General features: G+C 37.9%; 1 protein-coding gene across 6 annotated transcripts; it reads left to right on the top strand.

Moving 5' to 3' along the window:
- The first annotated feature begins 6,242 nt into the window (after positions 1-6,242).
- Positions 6,243-17,373, top strand: zc3h11a (zinc finger CCCH-type containing 11A). 6 transcript variants are annotated; one of them, XM_027144300.2, is made up of 17 exons: positions 6,243-6,381; positions 7,216-7,787; positions 7,927-8,055; positions 8,173-8,292; positions 8,508-8,631; positions 8,750-8,944; positions 9,025-9,096; positions 9,186-9,266; positions 9,352-9,468; positions 9,850-9,918; positions 10,028-10,138; positions 10,222-10,746; positions 10,835-10,893; positions 11,003-11,462; positions 11,550-11,716; positions 11,818-11,897; positions 16,173-17,373. In XM_027144300.2, the coding sequence occupies exons 3-17, from the start codon at positions 7,993-7,995 to the stop codon at positions 16,375-16,377; spliced, it is 2,448 nt and encodes an 815-aa protein (XP_027000101.1). In that variant the 5' UTR covers positions 6,243-6,381; positions 7,216-7,787; positions 7,927-7,992; the 3' UTR covers positions 16,378-17,373. The 6 variants fall into 6 exon arrangements, with proteins under 6 accessions (XP_027000101.1, XP_027000102.1, XP_027000103.1 ...); XM_027144301.2 differs by having other exon boundaries at positions 6,248-6,381; positions 7,272-7,787; XM_027144302.2 differs by having other exon boundaries at positions 6,259-6,381; positions 7,721-7,787.
- The last annotated feature ends 490 nt before the right edge of the window (positions 17,374-17,863 follow it).

The raw sequence follows: 17,863 nt of genomic DNA, 5'->3' as shown, positions 1-17,863 counted from the left end.
GACATGTGTGGTTGTGTATCTTTAATATCTCCAAAGAGAGGATCTGTGAGAATCTTTACCTGATGTTCGATAAAATCCACCAAGTCTGTAAACTTGACCCTATAGCCATTCCGTTCTTGTAACTTGCACGCTATGACTCTCCATTTTTCCCTGGTAAGGCAGTTTCATCATGATGTTCTTAAGGTTCGATGAAACATTCCATATGCAAGTTTACCATCACATTGTAATACCCTCTCAGAAACAAAGCATACGCTTGCAACCCTTTAATGTCATCAGGTTTTATTGTAGGCCAATCCAAAGCCTTTTCCATGTAGGCTGCAGTAATTTTAACTCATGACCAAAATGTTCCCTCAACAAATTTTTGGCTTTGCTGAACCCTTGTTGTGCTGGCATATGCTGGCAGCTTCTGACCAACTCTCTTGGTTGTCCTCTAGTGTACTGTTCTAAATAGTACAAGCAATCCTGTGCTTTGTGGTCTTTCTTTCAATTCCATGCTCAAAGGCTTGAATAATTGTAATGGATCTCCATCGAAAATTGGAATTACTCGAGGAGGTAAAGAAGATGCCACATCCCCCCAATGAACAAGCTGAGCTGTTATATTTGCTTGCTGCTGCATAATGTTATACAAAATATCTTGTCCAGTATTAGTTTGAGAATAAGATTGTGAAAAATGAATCTGTGATTGAGAATTAGAGACTGGATTACTTTGAACAGCAGTTGTACCATCCTGTGTGCCTGCAACTTGTATGGTTAAACATTGCATTGCAGCTTCAGTAGAATTCCCAGGCAGCTCTACTTGCAAATTGTGATTCAATGAGCGTGATTTTTTACATTTTGAATCATTGGATGATGCCTTTTTTTCCACTTCCAACATCACTGTTTCTTAAAACTGACAAATTTGCATCGTTGGCTGCTATTTTTGCATTCATTATGAGTTGTTCCTTTTGTCTTTTTAGTCTTTCACTTTGAATGCGAAGCTTTTCTTCCTCCTCCTCCAAGACATGTCTCTTCTCCATAGCAGCACCATGTTGCAATAATGCAGCCTTTTCTGTGCAGAAGAAGTTGTACTTGAAGTAGTAGTTGAACCTTTCGGTGCTTTGCTGTGATGGGATTGTTTTGTGGACACATTTGAAATACTATCATCTGGTCCTATTTCACTGCTTGTTGTAGATGAAGTGTCACAGATTTTATCCACATTCAATGATTTTCCAGTATCAGACACCCATTCACTGATATCTTTGTAAAAACGCAGATTTTCAGCCATTTTGGCATTAAACCATTTCTTCTGCTTGTCAGACTCATTCAGAGACATAGGCATTTCAACAATTGAATTGTGCAATTCTTCAGCCTCTTTACAATATTTATCAAACCTCTTCGTTTGCTTTTCCACATCTGGTATAGTTTCACTTGTGATTTTGAGAGAAATTAGATCATTCACTTTTGCTTGGTTTCATTTATTTGACTTAACTTCTGTTTTCTAGTTGTTTGCAAACTTTCAAAGAGCAGAGCAACCCCTTTGCAGTCATTTCTCTCACTCTTTTTGTGACTCATTTTCATCAACAGAAGTAACGTCATCATTTGCAACCTCTTCAGTAACAACCTTTCCACCATCAATACCAGTAGCCATTTCAGAGTCTGATTTCTCCTTTTTATACATGAGCAACAACACCACCAGCAGGAATCAGCAGCACAGCAGGTCTCTGTTTGATTCAAACTTAAAATTCCATTGCATGAAGCCTTTAAACATATTAAGCAGCACGTTGCGAACTTGAACAAAGCGAGCGGGATCCGTTGATTCCTCAGTCACCTTTGTTTGTTTGGCATTTATACAGAAATCCACTCTAATAACGTTTCACGTGTAATCCATCCAACGCCGCTCAGTGATCCAACGGGAACTATTTTTTTTTACTTTTGTTCCAGCAGCTCCTATAGCTTGGATAAAACGCACACGCTTTGTGCACACCAAAGACTTTTATCGTAGATTTTATTTTACTACTTTATTGAAAATAATGCAAGCATTTTTACAATCCTTGAAGAAAGAAAATTGATATCCAGTGTGTTCTGTGTGGTAAAAAACTGTATGTGTTCCTCTTCCCTCTGTGCACACACTGCCCCCACCTGGTAACAGCCCAAAATGCATTTACAACATTGGCTCCTACAGATGTCATTACATAATGCAGAAACACTAATTCATGCATTTTATTACTTCTAGGTTGGATTATAGTAATGCTGTTCTGTCTGGATGTTCCAGTATGAGCATAAACAAGCCCTAGTTAGTCATCTCAAGGTTTCTTCCTCATATCATTGCAGGAAGTTTTTCCGTGCCACTGACACCTTTGGCTTGCTCATTAGGGATAGATGTTAGAAATATGTAGTCTCTCTCCCTCATTTTCTACCGCTTATACGAACTTCTCGGGTCACGGGGAGCCTGTGCCTATCTCAGGCGTCATCGGGCATTAAGGCAGGATACACCCTGGATGGAGTGCCAACCCAGCGCAGGGCGCACACACACACACACACTCTCTCATGCAATCACACTATGGACAAATTTCCAGAGATGCCAAGCAACCTATCTTGCATGTCTTTGGACCGGGGGAGGAAACCGGAGTACCCGGAGGAAACCCCCAAGGCACAGGGAGAACATGCAAACTCTGCACACAAAAGGCGGAGGCGGGAAACGAACCCTAGCCCTGGAGGTGTGAGGTGAACGTGCTACCCACGAAGCCACTGTGCCCCCCAGAAATATGTAGTATATAACTTAATTTTAAACTTTTTTATTCTGTTTCTATACTTCTTAAAAGCTGCTTTGAGACAATGTGAATTGTTAAAAGCACCATATATAGAAATAAACTGAATTAAATTGAATTGGCAATATTTTATTTCCACTTTCAATAAACGGAGATCGAAAGATGTAATTATTATGTAATTCCCAAGCTCTAACTTCAGAAGTAAGTTGATTGAAGCATATCTTTTGTGTACATCCTCATAGTCCCTGCTACATGTGTGCTACTTATAATTTTGGCCGTCCCAAGTGTAAATGAACTTCCTGCATTACTGCTGTAATATAAATATGTAATACAACCTGTACAAAACCCAAAAAATATTAAATAAACCAGTTTTTGGGGCCCGAGCACCGAATGGTGCGAAGCCCTATTGTTTTTGCTCGGGTTTGTTTGTTTGTTTGTTTGTTTGTTTGTTTATTTAGCAAGCACACATTGGCCAATTGGGGTCCGTTAACATGCTCGGAAACTCTTGAAATCAGGCACACACGTCAGAGTCGTGCGACGCTAGGCTCGGGGGAAAGGCTGGAATACGGGTGTGGCGGGGGGGGGGGCTCTGTAGCGCCCCCTGTAATGCAAAAACAAATATTTGTGCAAAGATCGGGCAATTATTTACGCACATGCACGGTGTACGATTTTTGATATCTCGAACGGTGCTGCCATGACGAGACGACTAAGTTATGGCGAATTCAGAGAAGCTGGAAGTGTCTTCTAAGGCAAAAAATGTCTTATTGTGATGACACGCGGTGTGCATGTTCGGCCAAGCGCCACCAACAGGCCCCAGGAAGTGTGTCAGTCGCAAAGGTGGATTTTTTTTGACAGCTGCATGCGATAAACTTTTAAATGCTCCTCCTAGGGAATTCATGCGATTGAGATCAAATGTGGTGAACATGATGCCGAGATATTGCACTTGCTAAATTCTGAAGGGATTTTTGATATCTCGAACGGTGCTACCATGGCGGGGCGACTAAATTATGGCGAATTCAGAGAAACAGGAAGTGTCTAATATCTAAAGCAAAAAATGTCTTTTTGGGATGACACCGCGGTGTGTATGTTCAGCCAAGGATTCCGATTGCATCGATGTGCTTATTGTGAACAGATATTTTTAGAGGCTATTATTCGAGAATATTCTCACAACTTATATAGGCACAGTATATTTTTGATTGAGATTTTGGTCTAAGAATGATTCTTTTCATTCTCCTACAAGAAGTAGTATATGGCTATGACTATGATCTGAGAGACCTGAAATATGCTGGGGAAAATACTTTAAACAGAAAACTGTATTTTTACATTCCTGCATTTTTACATTTATTGCGCTTGTTCAAGACAGCGAGGGAAGCCAAGAAATAAAGAAATGAAAAATAACAGCATTTTTTTTAGATTAGTGTATAAAGGTAATTAGATTCTGTTCTTTAAGATACTGTAAAGCATGCACATTTTCATTATTATATTTGAAGATATGTTAAAAATAAAATGTTAAATGTCGTGTTAAAAATAAAATTAAATAGTGATAGAATTATTAACATCATATTTATTTTACAACGGAAGTCCTAAGAGCCCATACATTATTATATTTTTTCTTTCTTGTTTTATCACATTATCACAAATGATAGTCAGTTTGTTCAACAATGTGATTTTTCCTTTTTTAATGAATTAAAAAATGCTTCCTGGCATAATTATATTGCTAGATATAATGACTTTGAAGAGAAATTAGTAAAGAATTCCACAGTAAAAATAAAACAGATTTCTGGATAAATTATATTACACACATAGTGACTTTGAAGAGGAAAACATTTGTAATTCTACAATAAAATTAACTTATCTTTTTTTCTGCCTTTATACAATTTTGTGTCTATTAAATCTTATTTTCCCCATTCTTAAAATGAGAAAAGTTTAAAAAAAAAAAAAATTTAGCCTTTATGCTGTGTGAATTATTTATACTGTAAATTGTTTTGCATTCATTTTGGTAAGGTATTCATTTTATACGATGTTTTTATAGTAAGTTCTTTTGGTCTGGTACTACGATAGTCCCGCTAAGTATCTTAAAGCTGCACCACTAAAATATACATGCAGCTAGTTTAACCATGCTTTCAGAGACAGTGGCTGGCTAACCATACTTTGACCATGAATGTTTAGTCAGTTTCATCGCCAGCCAGCTTCGGGGACCGTGACTTTTGCATGGGCTACTGAATAATGTTTGAAAAATGCAGTTTAAATGGTTTTTAGCTGACCAGAGCAATCGTTAGAGAGGTACAGATTAGTGGAGTGCCAGGCACTAACTATTTATGGAATATGAACTCTTACAACATGTGCCATAAATAGTTAGGGCCTGGCACTCCATAATGTCACCTCTGCATCCTTCTCCCTCTTCTTTCGACATTTGCATTGGCCACTTTGCACATCCATTTCATTTCCATTACAATTCATGTCTCTATACTTGTTTACTTAAAATTGCTTGTTTTTTGTACATTTTTATGTTTATACACATTATTATTAGTATTATTATTTTATAATCTTCGTTTCTTGTATTTATGCTTCTTCTCAATATTACTATGCACCAACACATCAAGACAAATTCCTGTACATGGAGATCCTACAGTACCTGACAATAAACATAATTCTGATTCTGAACTGATTTGATTCTGATTCTTATTCTTCCACACCTCATGGATCCAGACTTTATTGTTTACTCTGACAATTGCACTACACGTTCAGGGTTGCTATATTTTCTTTCTAAATTATAAATTCAATAATACACAGCCTCTTAAGACTTCCGTATTATACTGCTGTTTGCCCTACTCTACATTTCCATTGCCTTATTGTAACATGTATTCTTACAATTAGCAGCCAATCAAAAATCATACTAATAACAACAACAATATTTTGTATTGTTATATTTATCCAAATGCTCTTCCTGACACCACCCATTTTATATCCGTGCTCAGGTTCTATCAATTCATCCTACTCATCATTATCTCCTATCCAAGCTTTGGCACTGAGAGTTAATGCTCCTATAACTGGGTTAGCCCAATGAGAGATAGACCACTTGGGGAAATAATAATAAAATTAATAAATAAATAAATCTTGGTAAAATGTATTGCCCACCCTTGCTCATATCCATTATATATATATATATATATATATATATATATATATATATATATATATATATATATATATATATATATATACACACACACACACACTTTAGATCAACTGATATACAAACATAGCATTTGGTTAAATCTATAACGTTGAAATGACTATGAATTTAATAACATTATTAGACATTTCAACGTTATAGATTTAACGTAATGCTATGTTTGTATATCAGTTGATCTAAAGTCACTATTGATATTAACTAATTTAGAAAAGTAGATAAGTACTTTACACTGGTCGCTCTCTGTGTTTTTCTGGTTGTATCAAGGAATTCCAAGTTGCAACTTTCCCTCGAACGCAGCAAAAGCTGGGCGGTTACTGCTGCCCCTGCTGAGTTTCTTCCGTGTGGTGCCATTTTGTTCGTTTAAACCAGGCCTGGACTGTCGTCGACCAATGATCTTATACGAAAACAGGTTTTAACAAGTCATATCCATAGAAACTGGTAATTTCTACGTTTTATTTGTGTCACTTATATATTTAAGTAAATGGTATCGTAAATTTGCTAGATAGCGGTTGTTAATTTCGCTGTAATTGTCTTCAGTCGAGCAAATGTTAGCTGACTTGGCTCATATATCCAGCTAACGTTATTTGTACGTTAAATGAAATCATATTTAACTTCGGGACCTTATGTAAATTATTATTGGGTAACATACATGAACTGTTTAGTCTAGTCACAGCTAGCAGAGTTGTCTCAGCATGCTAAGTTTTGAAACTCGCCCTGTTGCGGAACAGGGCGCTTTGTTGGCCAATTAGCTACTTATCATTAAATGTATGTCTTGTTGATTTACCTACATTATATTGCCTATAACTCTAGACTTGCTTTTTCAAATAGAACAATAGAAGTTAATGGGTAATCGAGCAGGTCTTTCACGCTTAATTTTATATTCATGTTATGTTATGATGATGCTGCATACAGATCATAGTGGGGTTAAAGAAAATGTCTTATACAGGAGCACAAAGGCAAAACCTTTTACAGTACATCAAAAAAAGAGGAAATCAAATTGGGAAATGGTTTATGGGGAAAAATCTAACTTTAAAACTTGATGCCTTGATTTTTGAAGATGACTTTTTGTGCAACATCATAATAATTTGCAAAATTAAAGCTAGACATGTTTTAATCGATGTTTGATTCAGTATGTATTGATATATGACTGTTTCCGGTTCTGAAAAGCTCAATCTCAGATTGCCAGAATGTGTAATGTTTTTGTGGTCATGGCAGTTGGAAGTATTCTCAAATAATATTTTAATTCCTCACTCATTTGCCCACTTTGTGAAGTATGTGGGGAGTGTTTTGTTTTCTTTTTAAAGGTTATACAGGACTTTCTTCTACAGCCCTGGTGATAACTGGATTTGGATAGAGGCCAACAAATGGAGAAATATCTTCTCTGAAGATTGGCTCTTTATCCCCACACTCACTTAATTTTTTTCCCTTTCACAGTGAAAGAATTTTTTTTTTCCAATTTTGAAAATTAAACTTTTACCTAATTTTAAATGTCCTCTCCTGTCATCAAATGCCATGATGAGTGTGAAGAAATAGAAGACACCCCTTCCCCCACACACACCCCCCTTCAAGATTTTCATTCCCGTTCTTCCTGGCTGTCACCTGAACGTTTAGCCTGAGGATTTTTGTCACCAAACAATTGTTTTTATTGAGGAATAGAAAAGGACATTTCACCACCGTTTTACTTGTAACAAAGCAGTCTAAGACAAGCAAGTTTCTCAATGACGAAAGCCTCTCTCGCCCTGTTCACTCTTAACTCATCGGTCAAGTGTTCCTTCAGGACCATTACAGTTTGGAGACAACCAGAAGACGTACACGTTTTGGAGTGGATATCTTTACCACTGCAGGTGAATGGCCCCAACCTAGGTAGTATGGGGGAAAAACTCATGTAAATGTTTGTGACGAGTTTTAGGCTTAACTTTATTTTTATAAAAGGAAGGCATGGTATCAATGGAGATTTGAACATTTTTGTTGCACTTTGACTAGGAAAACTCCAGAGGGCCTTGTAGCAGCACCTGAAGATTTCCTTACCAGCCAGAGTATTTCCTGGCTATGACCAGCATGAGCAATAAGGGAGATGATTGCTATTTCTTTTATTATTCGACGTGCACTAAGGTAGTATTGATTGAGCAAGAACAAACATCATAATGAATTGCTATTTACATATACCTTTACCTTGTGTGGTATATGGAAGGAGTTTTGTATCTTTATTAATGTTTGTTTTCATTGAAGGGTGATGCTTGCCCTTTCCGACATTGTGAGGCTGCCATGGGTAACGAGACTGTCTGCAGTCTTTGGCAGGAGAACCGTTGCTTTCGCAATGTTTGTAAATTCCGTCACATGGAAATAAAGGTAAGGTGGAGGCTACTGGAACTACACTTGGCTTACATGCACACTAATAAGCCTGTAATTTTCTGACCTTTTCACTTATGCGGATAAGTGGTTATATCACTGTAAGGCTATTTCTGTAAATCTGTGAATTTAAGGGATCTGAATATATAATAAATTCTAAAAATGTGGAAGTCTTGTATTATTTTACTATCAATATGTTATGCTGTATCTGGCAGAAAAACCGCAAAGAAATCCCTTGTTACTGGGAAAATCAGCCAGGTGGATGCCAAAAGTTTCATTGTGCTTTTCACCATGAGAAGCCACGTTTAATTGATGGCCTCTTTGTTGCCCCAGACAAAGGTATGAAATCAATTGGACATCATTTATTTCACAATGCTTCCAGTCTTTTTGACTCAAGGTACTGCAGACAAACAAATAATTACCTTGTGGTCACACTAAAGGTTTGCTTACATTACAGGTACAGTGGTGAAGAAGGAAAAAGAAGAAGAAACTCCACAGGAAGACCATGTTTCTTCAGTTTCTGCTAACATGTCCAACACCACCAACCCACAACTCAGAGGAGTAATCAAGGTGGAGACTCAAGAGAGTGTCCCTAGTCCTACACACCCACCAGTAGTGATTAACCCTGTGGATGATGAGGACGACGAAGATGGTAACATCATTTTTAGATTCTCATGTGCTATACAACTTTCCTGCCTAGTATTTCTAAGCCTAACTGTCCTGTATTGTTAGTAGATCAGTTTTCTGAAGAGGGAGAAGAAGTATCTGGTGTCTCCCCGAAGAAACTGCTGAGCTCCAGTAAAGGTAGCATATTTTTTCTACAATTATTTTTCTGATTTTCTTGTTACATTCTCTGAAAAATTAAATTGTATTGAAATATATCGCGTGCACAGATGAATCGCTAAATTTTGGTATCAAATCACTGGAGGAAATCAGGTTGGGGAAGGCTCTGAAGGCTAGTCTAAATGGACCAGGTAAAGTTTGTCACATGGTAAGATTATTTCAGTTTCACCTACCAAAATTGTGCTCATACATAAACATTTCTTTTTAAATCTTAAGGTCATCCCTTATTGCAAGGCCGTGATAGTTTCACCTCGACAAAACAGAGTAGCAACGGAACTGGCACAGAGAAGGAAAAGTGTGATCAGTCTATCACACAGGCAGTCACTACCAGTGGTACGTCTCTCTCCCGACAAACCCCCCTCACCACCACCACCACCACTTTTATTATTTAATGTTGCAGTGTTAACCTTTCCAAAGGTACCTTAAGGGGTATTTACAGTTGGTGTTCCTTGATGGTACAAATATGAAAACAGCATTACAATCATTCCATATTTTAATATCCACTGATTTATCTCCTGTTTCTTTTGAGGAGAATAAAATATTTTGGTGTGATTGAATATTTGATAGCAGAGCAAAATATGTAAATGCATATTTTGACAATCTGGGTATATTATTAGAGTTATGCTACCTCATACAAACTTGTAACAAGTTTAGCTTAAAGTTTATTTAAACTTTACTTTAATTTTTTTTTTCTTCAAATATTGTCCTTTTCAGAGTCTCCTGCTTTGGAGGATTCTGGAAAAGGGAAAATTACTGACAGGCTTGGAAAACAATTTGAGGAAGGTATTTTGATAGATTTAGTTTCTTTTTTTTTCATTTCCTATTTGCAATACAGTTGTAAAATAAAAGAGCATAATACTTTGTAGTAGCTTTTCATGTTTATCTTGTTTAGACATGCATGTTGCTGGAGATGAGTGGCTAAAAGGGTCCCTTGCTAAGCGCCTTGGTGGATTTGCTGACTCAACTGAGTATAAAATCAATATGGCTATAAAGAAAGTTAAAAGTAAGTATCTTTACAATATCCATGATTTATTTCATTAGTATTGTTTTCTACACAAAAGAATCTCTTCATATCCACTGTTTTAGCTCAGAGACCAGTGCGTGAAAGACTTGGAATAACCCCTGATATCGCTGCACCCAAGTGCCCAAACAGGGAGCCAAAGCCTTCTGGTGAGATCCACATCAAAACTCTTGAGGAGATTCGTCAGGAAAAGGCTGCTAAATCTCAGACGCAGTGCAAAGGTATCAGGGGTGTCGCTGAAGTCCCCACAAAAATGATAACTTCCACTAAAAAAATAAATAAGCCTTTCATTGGGCCTAGTGTAAAGACTTTCTCAGAGGTCCTGCATGAGAAGAAGAAATTCCAGGAGACAAAGGTGATATCTCAGCAAAATAGTAATAGTACTGAAAAAAATGAGGACCCTACAAATACTGGAGTGATCAAACTGACCGACCAAACAGCAGAGATCAGAGTAAAGACGCTTGAAGAGATTCGTAAAGAAAAAGCTGCCAGAATGCAAGCAAAGACTCAGGACACCACAAATGAAGAAGTACCTTGTTCTCATGAACCAGTCCCAAAAAGACGGTTGCTTTGCGTTGCCAAGACCGGGTGTAAGTTATATCCATGTTTTTCATTGGTCGTTTTGAAATGGTTTGAGAGTTTATCAGTCAGGTAAAATGTATTATATTTTATTTGCAGCAGCTATCACCAGATCTCAAAAAGTGCATGATTCGGAGAAGATGGATTGCATTGAAGAGGCAAGGCCCAATTGTAATTTTTGTCTAGTGGTCATCTTGAGGCATATAATTACTTTGCAATATACAATACAATTCTAAAATTACACCTCTTTCTCTTTTGTCAACATAGTCTACTGTAACCAGTGTAAAGAGTGACTCTTCCATTCAGGATATAACAGTAAAGAGCTTTGAAGAAATAATGCGAGAGAAGAAACTTCGAAAGCAGCAGGAGCATGCTGTATCTACTGTTGAGCCAGAGAAAGCTGCTGTCTCAGTACTTTGTGAAAAGAAGCCTCCTGCTGTAATCAGCCCAGGAATAACCATCCAAGCAAATGCCATTCAACCAGGCAAGAGTCATCCGGCCTCATCTGTCTTTTCTGTAGTACCCCAAAGGAAGTCTCCAGAGAGGCAGAACAAGGAAAACGCTCTTACAGTATGCCCTAAAAAATCCAAGTCATTCTCTTCAGTGGCACTTCCGGTACAAGTGTCAGACTTGGCAGATTCTTTAGGACAATGTTCACAGGAGCAACAGAGGGAGAACTCTGAAATAGTCACCAAGATGCCACCAAACAAAGCTGATGAATTGAAAGGTACAGTGTATTAATATAGACATAATGCAGTATATTGATCAATTTCTTTCTATTTGTTAAATTGACTGATTTATGTCTGCTTTTCAGTGAGGCCCAAACTGAATGTAAAACCTTCAGTAATGAAGCCAGCTGCTCAGGTAAAACCTGGCCAGAAAAGGAAAGCTGCAGGCATCTATTGCTCTGCTGTTGCTGCAGTGAGACCTCTTAATGCTGTCCCTACTCCTGATGATGGACCACCTTGCAAGCAGACTCAGGTGAAGCACTGAACATTTTCACAACAATTTGCAGAATTACTACATAATTAACTGATGGTTATTATAATTAATTAACTGAAATCTTTCACTGTGTCTCCTAGTCGGCACCATCCTGCAGTTTGGAAGATGAAGCCAGGGTTCAGCAGGTGTCATCTACCGAGCAGTGCCCATTGAAGCCAAGGTATGCTGCTCTGGTTTTTCTGAATCAGTTTTCGGAAAATTTAGGAAGAAAAACAGTAATACATGTTGCGTTCGTTTATGAATCTAAATGTTTGTGTTCACAATTTTTTGCATGTGTGTTTTAGATCTTTAACTATTTCATAGGAGACATAAATAACAAAAAATTGTTGTCCAAGTGATCCATAGGGGACAATGAAACTGAAACACCTAGTTTTATACCACAATATTTTTTAGCATGTTTATTTTTTAACATTTGTCTTGAACTGGTTGCACACGATGCACTTGATTTGGCTAGGACAATTTAGCTCCATGTTGTTTTGTGTAGCACCATGATCCTTGAAAACCCTCATCTCATTTCAATATGTACTGTGTAAGCTATATATGGTTGAAATGACAATAAATGCTTCTTAGCTTGGAGGAAAATGTTTCATGACCTGCTCCTCCAAAATGGTTTGATAGTCCTTGGCAGTGATGTGTCCTTTTAGCACAAGTAGTGGGCTTATGGAATCTCTTGATATTGCATACTATATTGCATCTCTGATTCCCTTTTTATGGTGGAGGGCAGTTTCAGGGTTATTAATGTGACGTTTAAGCTCATAATTACCAGTGAAATGTTATGGTTATGGAATGAGTTACTATTTAACTGTTAATGCTATGCATTCTGTTGTTCACTGTTTTAATTTTTTTTCACCATGCTGTGTAAACTCAAGAGATGTGTGTGTGTTCCTTGGATTAAATAATGGGAACACAGATGAAATATCTAATCTTTATTAATAAGGTCTTTTTCTTGCCTTCTTGGAATATATTCTTCCACTATTCTTAGCTGATGAAATCCTGCCATACTTTGTATATGCAGTCATAATTGTGATCATTGTTGCTCTTGAAACACCAAAAAAATGGACTGTAAAGTTTACAGATGCTCCTTTATCCATTATCTGTTCCCTTTGGAAGTCTGCCAAGTCACTAATTTCAACAATGTCTAATCACAACAGACAGACTCCTCAAAGTTCATGTGTTACGAGATGAAATGAAAATGTACTTGCAGGGTTGCGGTAATTAATTTCATATTCTGATCCATGTTTACATGTTTGCATCACCAATTTACTAAAGATTTATTGGCTTTGTTCAGTAAATCGATCGTTCTACCACATCTCAATGCTGATACAAAAAGAAGGAAAAATTAGCAAGTGTAAGAAGTGAGTTTGATAAGGGCCAAATTGTGATGGCCAATAATCTGCAGCTTTTCTGGGGTGTTCCCGGTCTGCAGTGGTCCAAGAACTTGGGTGAACCAGAGACAGGGTCATAGGTTGCCAAGGCTGGCCAATCAAATCGATGGCTGGACCGTGTGGTCTGATACAAGAGATGAGATACTGTATTTCATATTGCTGAAGAAATTAATGCTGGTTGTGATGGAAAGCTGTCAGAAATGACAGTGCATCTCAGTTTGTTGCATATTGGGCTGCATAGCCGTAGACCAGATAGGGTGCCCATGCCGACCCCGTCCACTGCCAAAAGCCACAACAATTGGCATGTGAGCATCAGAACTGGACCATAGATGGTCATGGTCACAATGGTGGAAGGTGGCCTGGCCTGATAAATCACGTTTTTTTATATCATCTGTAAGGCCGGGTGCTTGTCCTCTATCAGCAGGTTAAAGTGCCAAAAGTGGTTCAGGAATGGAGAAGCACAACAAGTTTGAGTTGTTGAATTGTCTTCCAAATTGATAAGATCCCAATCCAATCGAGCATGTGTGGTATGAACAAACAGGACTTATAGTATTTGCTTCTAACATTTTGGTGCAAAATACCACAGCACACCTTCAGGGGTCCATGCCTCAACAGGTCAGGGTTGTGTTGGCAGCAAAAGGGAGGCCCAAACACAGTTGTGGCACATGGTCATAATTTTATGCCTGATCGGTGTACACCAACAAAATAACCATAAGCTTATATAAACATAACACTTTTTATCATAGTATCCTAAAGAAATATTTAACCTCACAATTTGTTGTGTGGGTGCATTTCTGGTGTTTAGAATCTAGAGCCTATACAGAATTCATTATCATTTATACTTTTCACTGCATCATTTTATATATTTACAGTCAGGTCCATAAATATTGGGACATTGACACAATTAACATTTTTGGCTCTATACACCACTACAATGGATTAATTAATTGAAATGAAATGAACAAGTTGTGCTTTAACTGCAGACTGTCAGCTTTAATTTGAGGGCATTTACATCAAAAGCAGGTGAACGGTGTAGGAATTACAACAGTTTGCATATGTGCTTCCCATTTGTTAAGGGACCAAAAGTAATGAGACAGAATAATAATCATAAATCAAACTTTCACTCTTTTAATACTTGGTTGCAAATGCTTTAAAGCATTTTTGCATAACATTTAAATGTTTTCCTTTAAAAAACTCTTTGGTTGCTTTTGCAGTATGCTTTGGGTCATTGTCCATCTGCACTGTGAAGCGCCGTCCAATGAGTTCTGAAGCATTTGGCTGAATATGAGCAGATAATATTGCCCGAAACACTTCAGAATTATTCTGCTGCTTTTGTCAACAGTCACATCATCAATAAAGACAAGAGAACCAGTTCCATTGGCAGCCGTACATGCCCACGCCATGACACTACCACCACCATGCTTCACTGATGAGGTGGTATGCTTAGGATCATGAGCAGTTCCTTTCTTTCTCTTCCCATCACTCTGGTACAAGTTGATCTTGGTCTCATCTGTCCATAGGATGTTGTTCCAGAACTGTGGAGGCTTTTTTAGATGTTGTTTGGCAAACTCAAATCTGGCCTTCCTGTTTTTGAGGCTCACCAATGGTTTACATCTTGTGGAGAACCCTCTGTATTCATGCTGGTGAAGTCTTGTCTTGATTTTAGCCCTATTCAGACGGGATTAGTTTTATGTGGGGACGTGGGGGTAAAGTAATTATTAACAGAGCTTCTCAGTGATTTTAGTCCTGTCCGAATGTGCCATCTCGGTAATCATTACGGACAATGTCAGTAAAGACCTTTTACCTTCTGTAAAAAGGTCCGAAAAATTTACCTCAGGTAATACTAATCCCGTCCGAATAGACCCGCTGTAAAAATGCACGGTAAATTTCTTGTTTAAAAGTAGTTTTTGGCGCATCTTGCAAGCATGGAGGCGCTTGAAGAAGCATTCGGTTGTGTTGTAGGTGGTGGGCCAACTCTGTGGCAAACCTTCAGTTTTCCCCACTCCCCACAAAATCTTCCTCCACTTTGGGACATTTACTTACAACTTCTCAATAAATCTGTTCCCAAATAGTGTGATTAAGCGCCATGGTCTCAAACTGCCTCTGAAACCGACATTCTCCCCAAACCGAGATTAAACAGTGTTTCCTCCCTGCTCCAGTTTCGCGTTTTTCTTGTGGGCCCCATGTTGTCTGTTTGCGCACGTGATAACAGGAAGCAACGTCATACGCACATGACGACAAGGAGGTTACTACGGTGCTTAAAGCGAGTTACCCCTCCCACTTCTGCTAGTTTTACTGAGATGTCTTGTCCTGTGCGAATTGGCCTATTACAGACGTCCTGAGGTAAAATTGCATTACTCCACGTCCCCACGTAAAACTAATTCTGTCCGAATAGGGCTTTTGACACACATACACCTACCTCCTGGAGAGTGTTCTTGATCTGGCCAACTGTAGTGAAGGGTGTTTTCTTCACCAGGGAAATTCTTCGGTCATCCACCACAGTTGTTTTCTGTGGTCTTCCAGGTCTTTTGGTGTTGCTGAGCTCACCGGTGCGTTCCCTTTTTTTAAGAATGTTCCAAACAGTTGTTTTGGCCACGCCTAATGTTTTTGCTATCTCTCTGATGGGTTTGTTTTGTTTTTTCAGGCTAATGATGGCTTGCTTCACTGTTAGTGCAACAGATTCCAAATGCAAATAGCACACTTGAAATGAACTCTGGACCTTTTATCTGCTCATTGTAATTGGTATAATTAGTATAATGAGGGAATAACACACACCTGGCCATGGAACAGCTGAGAAGCCAATTGGCCCATTACTCGTGGTCCCTTAACGAGTGGGAGGCACATATGCAAACTGTTATTTCCTACATCGCTCACCTGATTTGGATGTTAATGCCAACAAATTAAAGCTGACAGTCTGCAGTTAAAGCACAACATGTTCGTTTCATTTCAAATCCATTGTAGTGGTGTATAGAGCCAAAAATGTTAGAATTGTGTAGATGTCCCAATATGTATGGACCTGTCTGTATATATGTCTCTCTCATCTTCAATAGGACTCCCACCCAAACTCGGCCACGCCGGGCAAGTTTGGTTTCTGCACGTACTAGTGCTCCTTCAGGAAACTCCTCCACAGCAGACGACTTGGAGGACCTGCTGGATGAATTTACAGATGACAGGTTGGAGGATGAGATTGAACTGGACCCAGGCAAAGGCGAGGATGACCTTCTGTTGGAGCTTTCAGAGATGATTGACAGCTAAGCTTGATCTCAAGGAATACTCATTCATGGAACTATGTCAAGTTATTTGTCCTTTAAAACACCCTTTACTTATTGATCTGATGCTTTTCATTGTCTTAAACAAAAAAAAATCTTTATTTTTAAATATCTTTCAAATGTTTTTTTTCTTAGTAAATGTTAGTTTACCATTTATTTCTCTTGTCTTTGACTATTTAAATGCTGTGCATATTCAGTAAAATTAATTTCAATATTGATGGATATTGTAAAGATCTCAAATTCATTGAACCATTAAAACATTATGTGCATCTCTTATGATCATACTGTACATTTATAGCTTGTTTATGAAATCTTTTTTGTTGTAGTACAAAGAACTTACAGCTAATCATGTAATAATAAGGCAGAAAGTGTTTATTTGTATACTGTGTATGCTTCAGAGAACTAAGATGATGGAGGGCCAGGAAGGCAAGTGATGTCTTAATCGGTGCTCTCATTCATGTAAATTGTACTGTTTGATATTGGATTTGCTGAATGTTTATCGGCTGTGAATTGATTATATTCTTTTAATGAACTAGTTGTGTGATTTTGAAACCGTGTCTAAAATTTAAGAATGAATGGTCATAGATTTGTTTTTAGGATTCTGGCATTTGTCTGACATACTATATTGTGTTGCATGTATTTTACTTTACATCTGCTTATGTTTGAACCATTATCAATATTTCCTGCAAAAACCCAATGAGAAATTGTCAGTTAGTTGTCTTACATGTTTTTACTCTTTGTGTAGGTTCTCAGGGACTGCTTTAGCTTTCCAAATATTTTTCCCATGGTGGATTTAAGTACCTATACAGATAGAGGTTCTAGTTTCTGTACTGTTAGCTGTTACTGCTTGACCTCAAGATTACTGTTTTAATTTAGGTTTTTAAATAGATATATTTGGCATCTGCATCATGGTTGGTTTAACTGCAGCTTTGTGAAATAATTTGACATTATTTATGGGCTTTATTAAAATATTTTTTCCATATTTTTTTTGGACGTTTTTCTTTTGTACTTTCATAACCCTTGCCTTTCAGGACAGCATGTTTCCATCTCACAACATCTAAAATCTTTGCTGTTTGGCACAGGGAGAACAAAAAATTTCATACAAATAATTCCATTTGTGCTACATTTTTACCATTCTTGTTTATGCATGATCCAATCTGTCACCACCCATCAGAACAAGGGGTTCTGCCTTTTGAAACATGTCTTTGCCTAAGCAAGAACCTTTGTCCATATGGCAGCAGGCTCTAATATTTTTTGATGCAGTGAGCCCCAACAAAGATTGGGGTTCAATGCTAGGTCTTTGTGAATTTTTACCCTTGCAGAATTGTTACCAGGATCCACAATCCTGTTGTAGTCAATACCTAATCTGTAGTGTTTTTGGACATGAAAGATAGGCTATGAATTGCTTTCAAGATCAGGAGCATTTGTTTGGGCCTTGAGCATGTGATTTCTTATGCTTACGACTTTAAGTA

This window comes from Tachysurus fulvidraco, chromosome 2 (genome assembly GCF_022655615.1).
Source record: "Tachysurus fulvidraco isolate hzauxx_2018 chromosome 2, HZAU_PFXX_2.0, whole genome shotgun sequence".
NCBI classification, from domain to species: Eukaryota; Metazoa; Chordata; class Actinopteri; order Siluriformes; family Bagridae; genus Tachysurus; species Tachysurus fulvidraco.
Note: the sequence above shows the minus strand (reverse complement) of the source record. Positions and strands in the feature narration are given on the sequence as shown.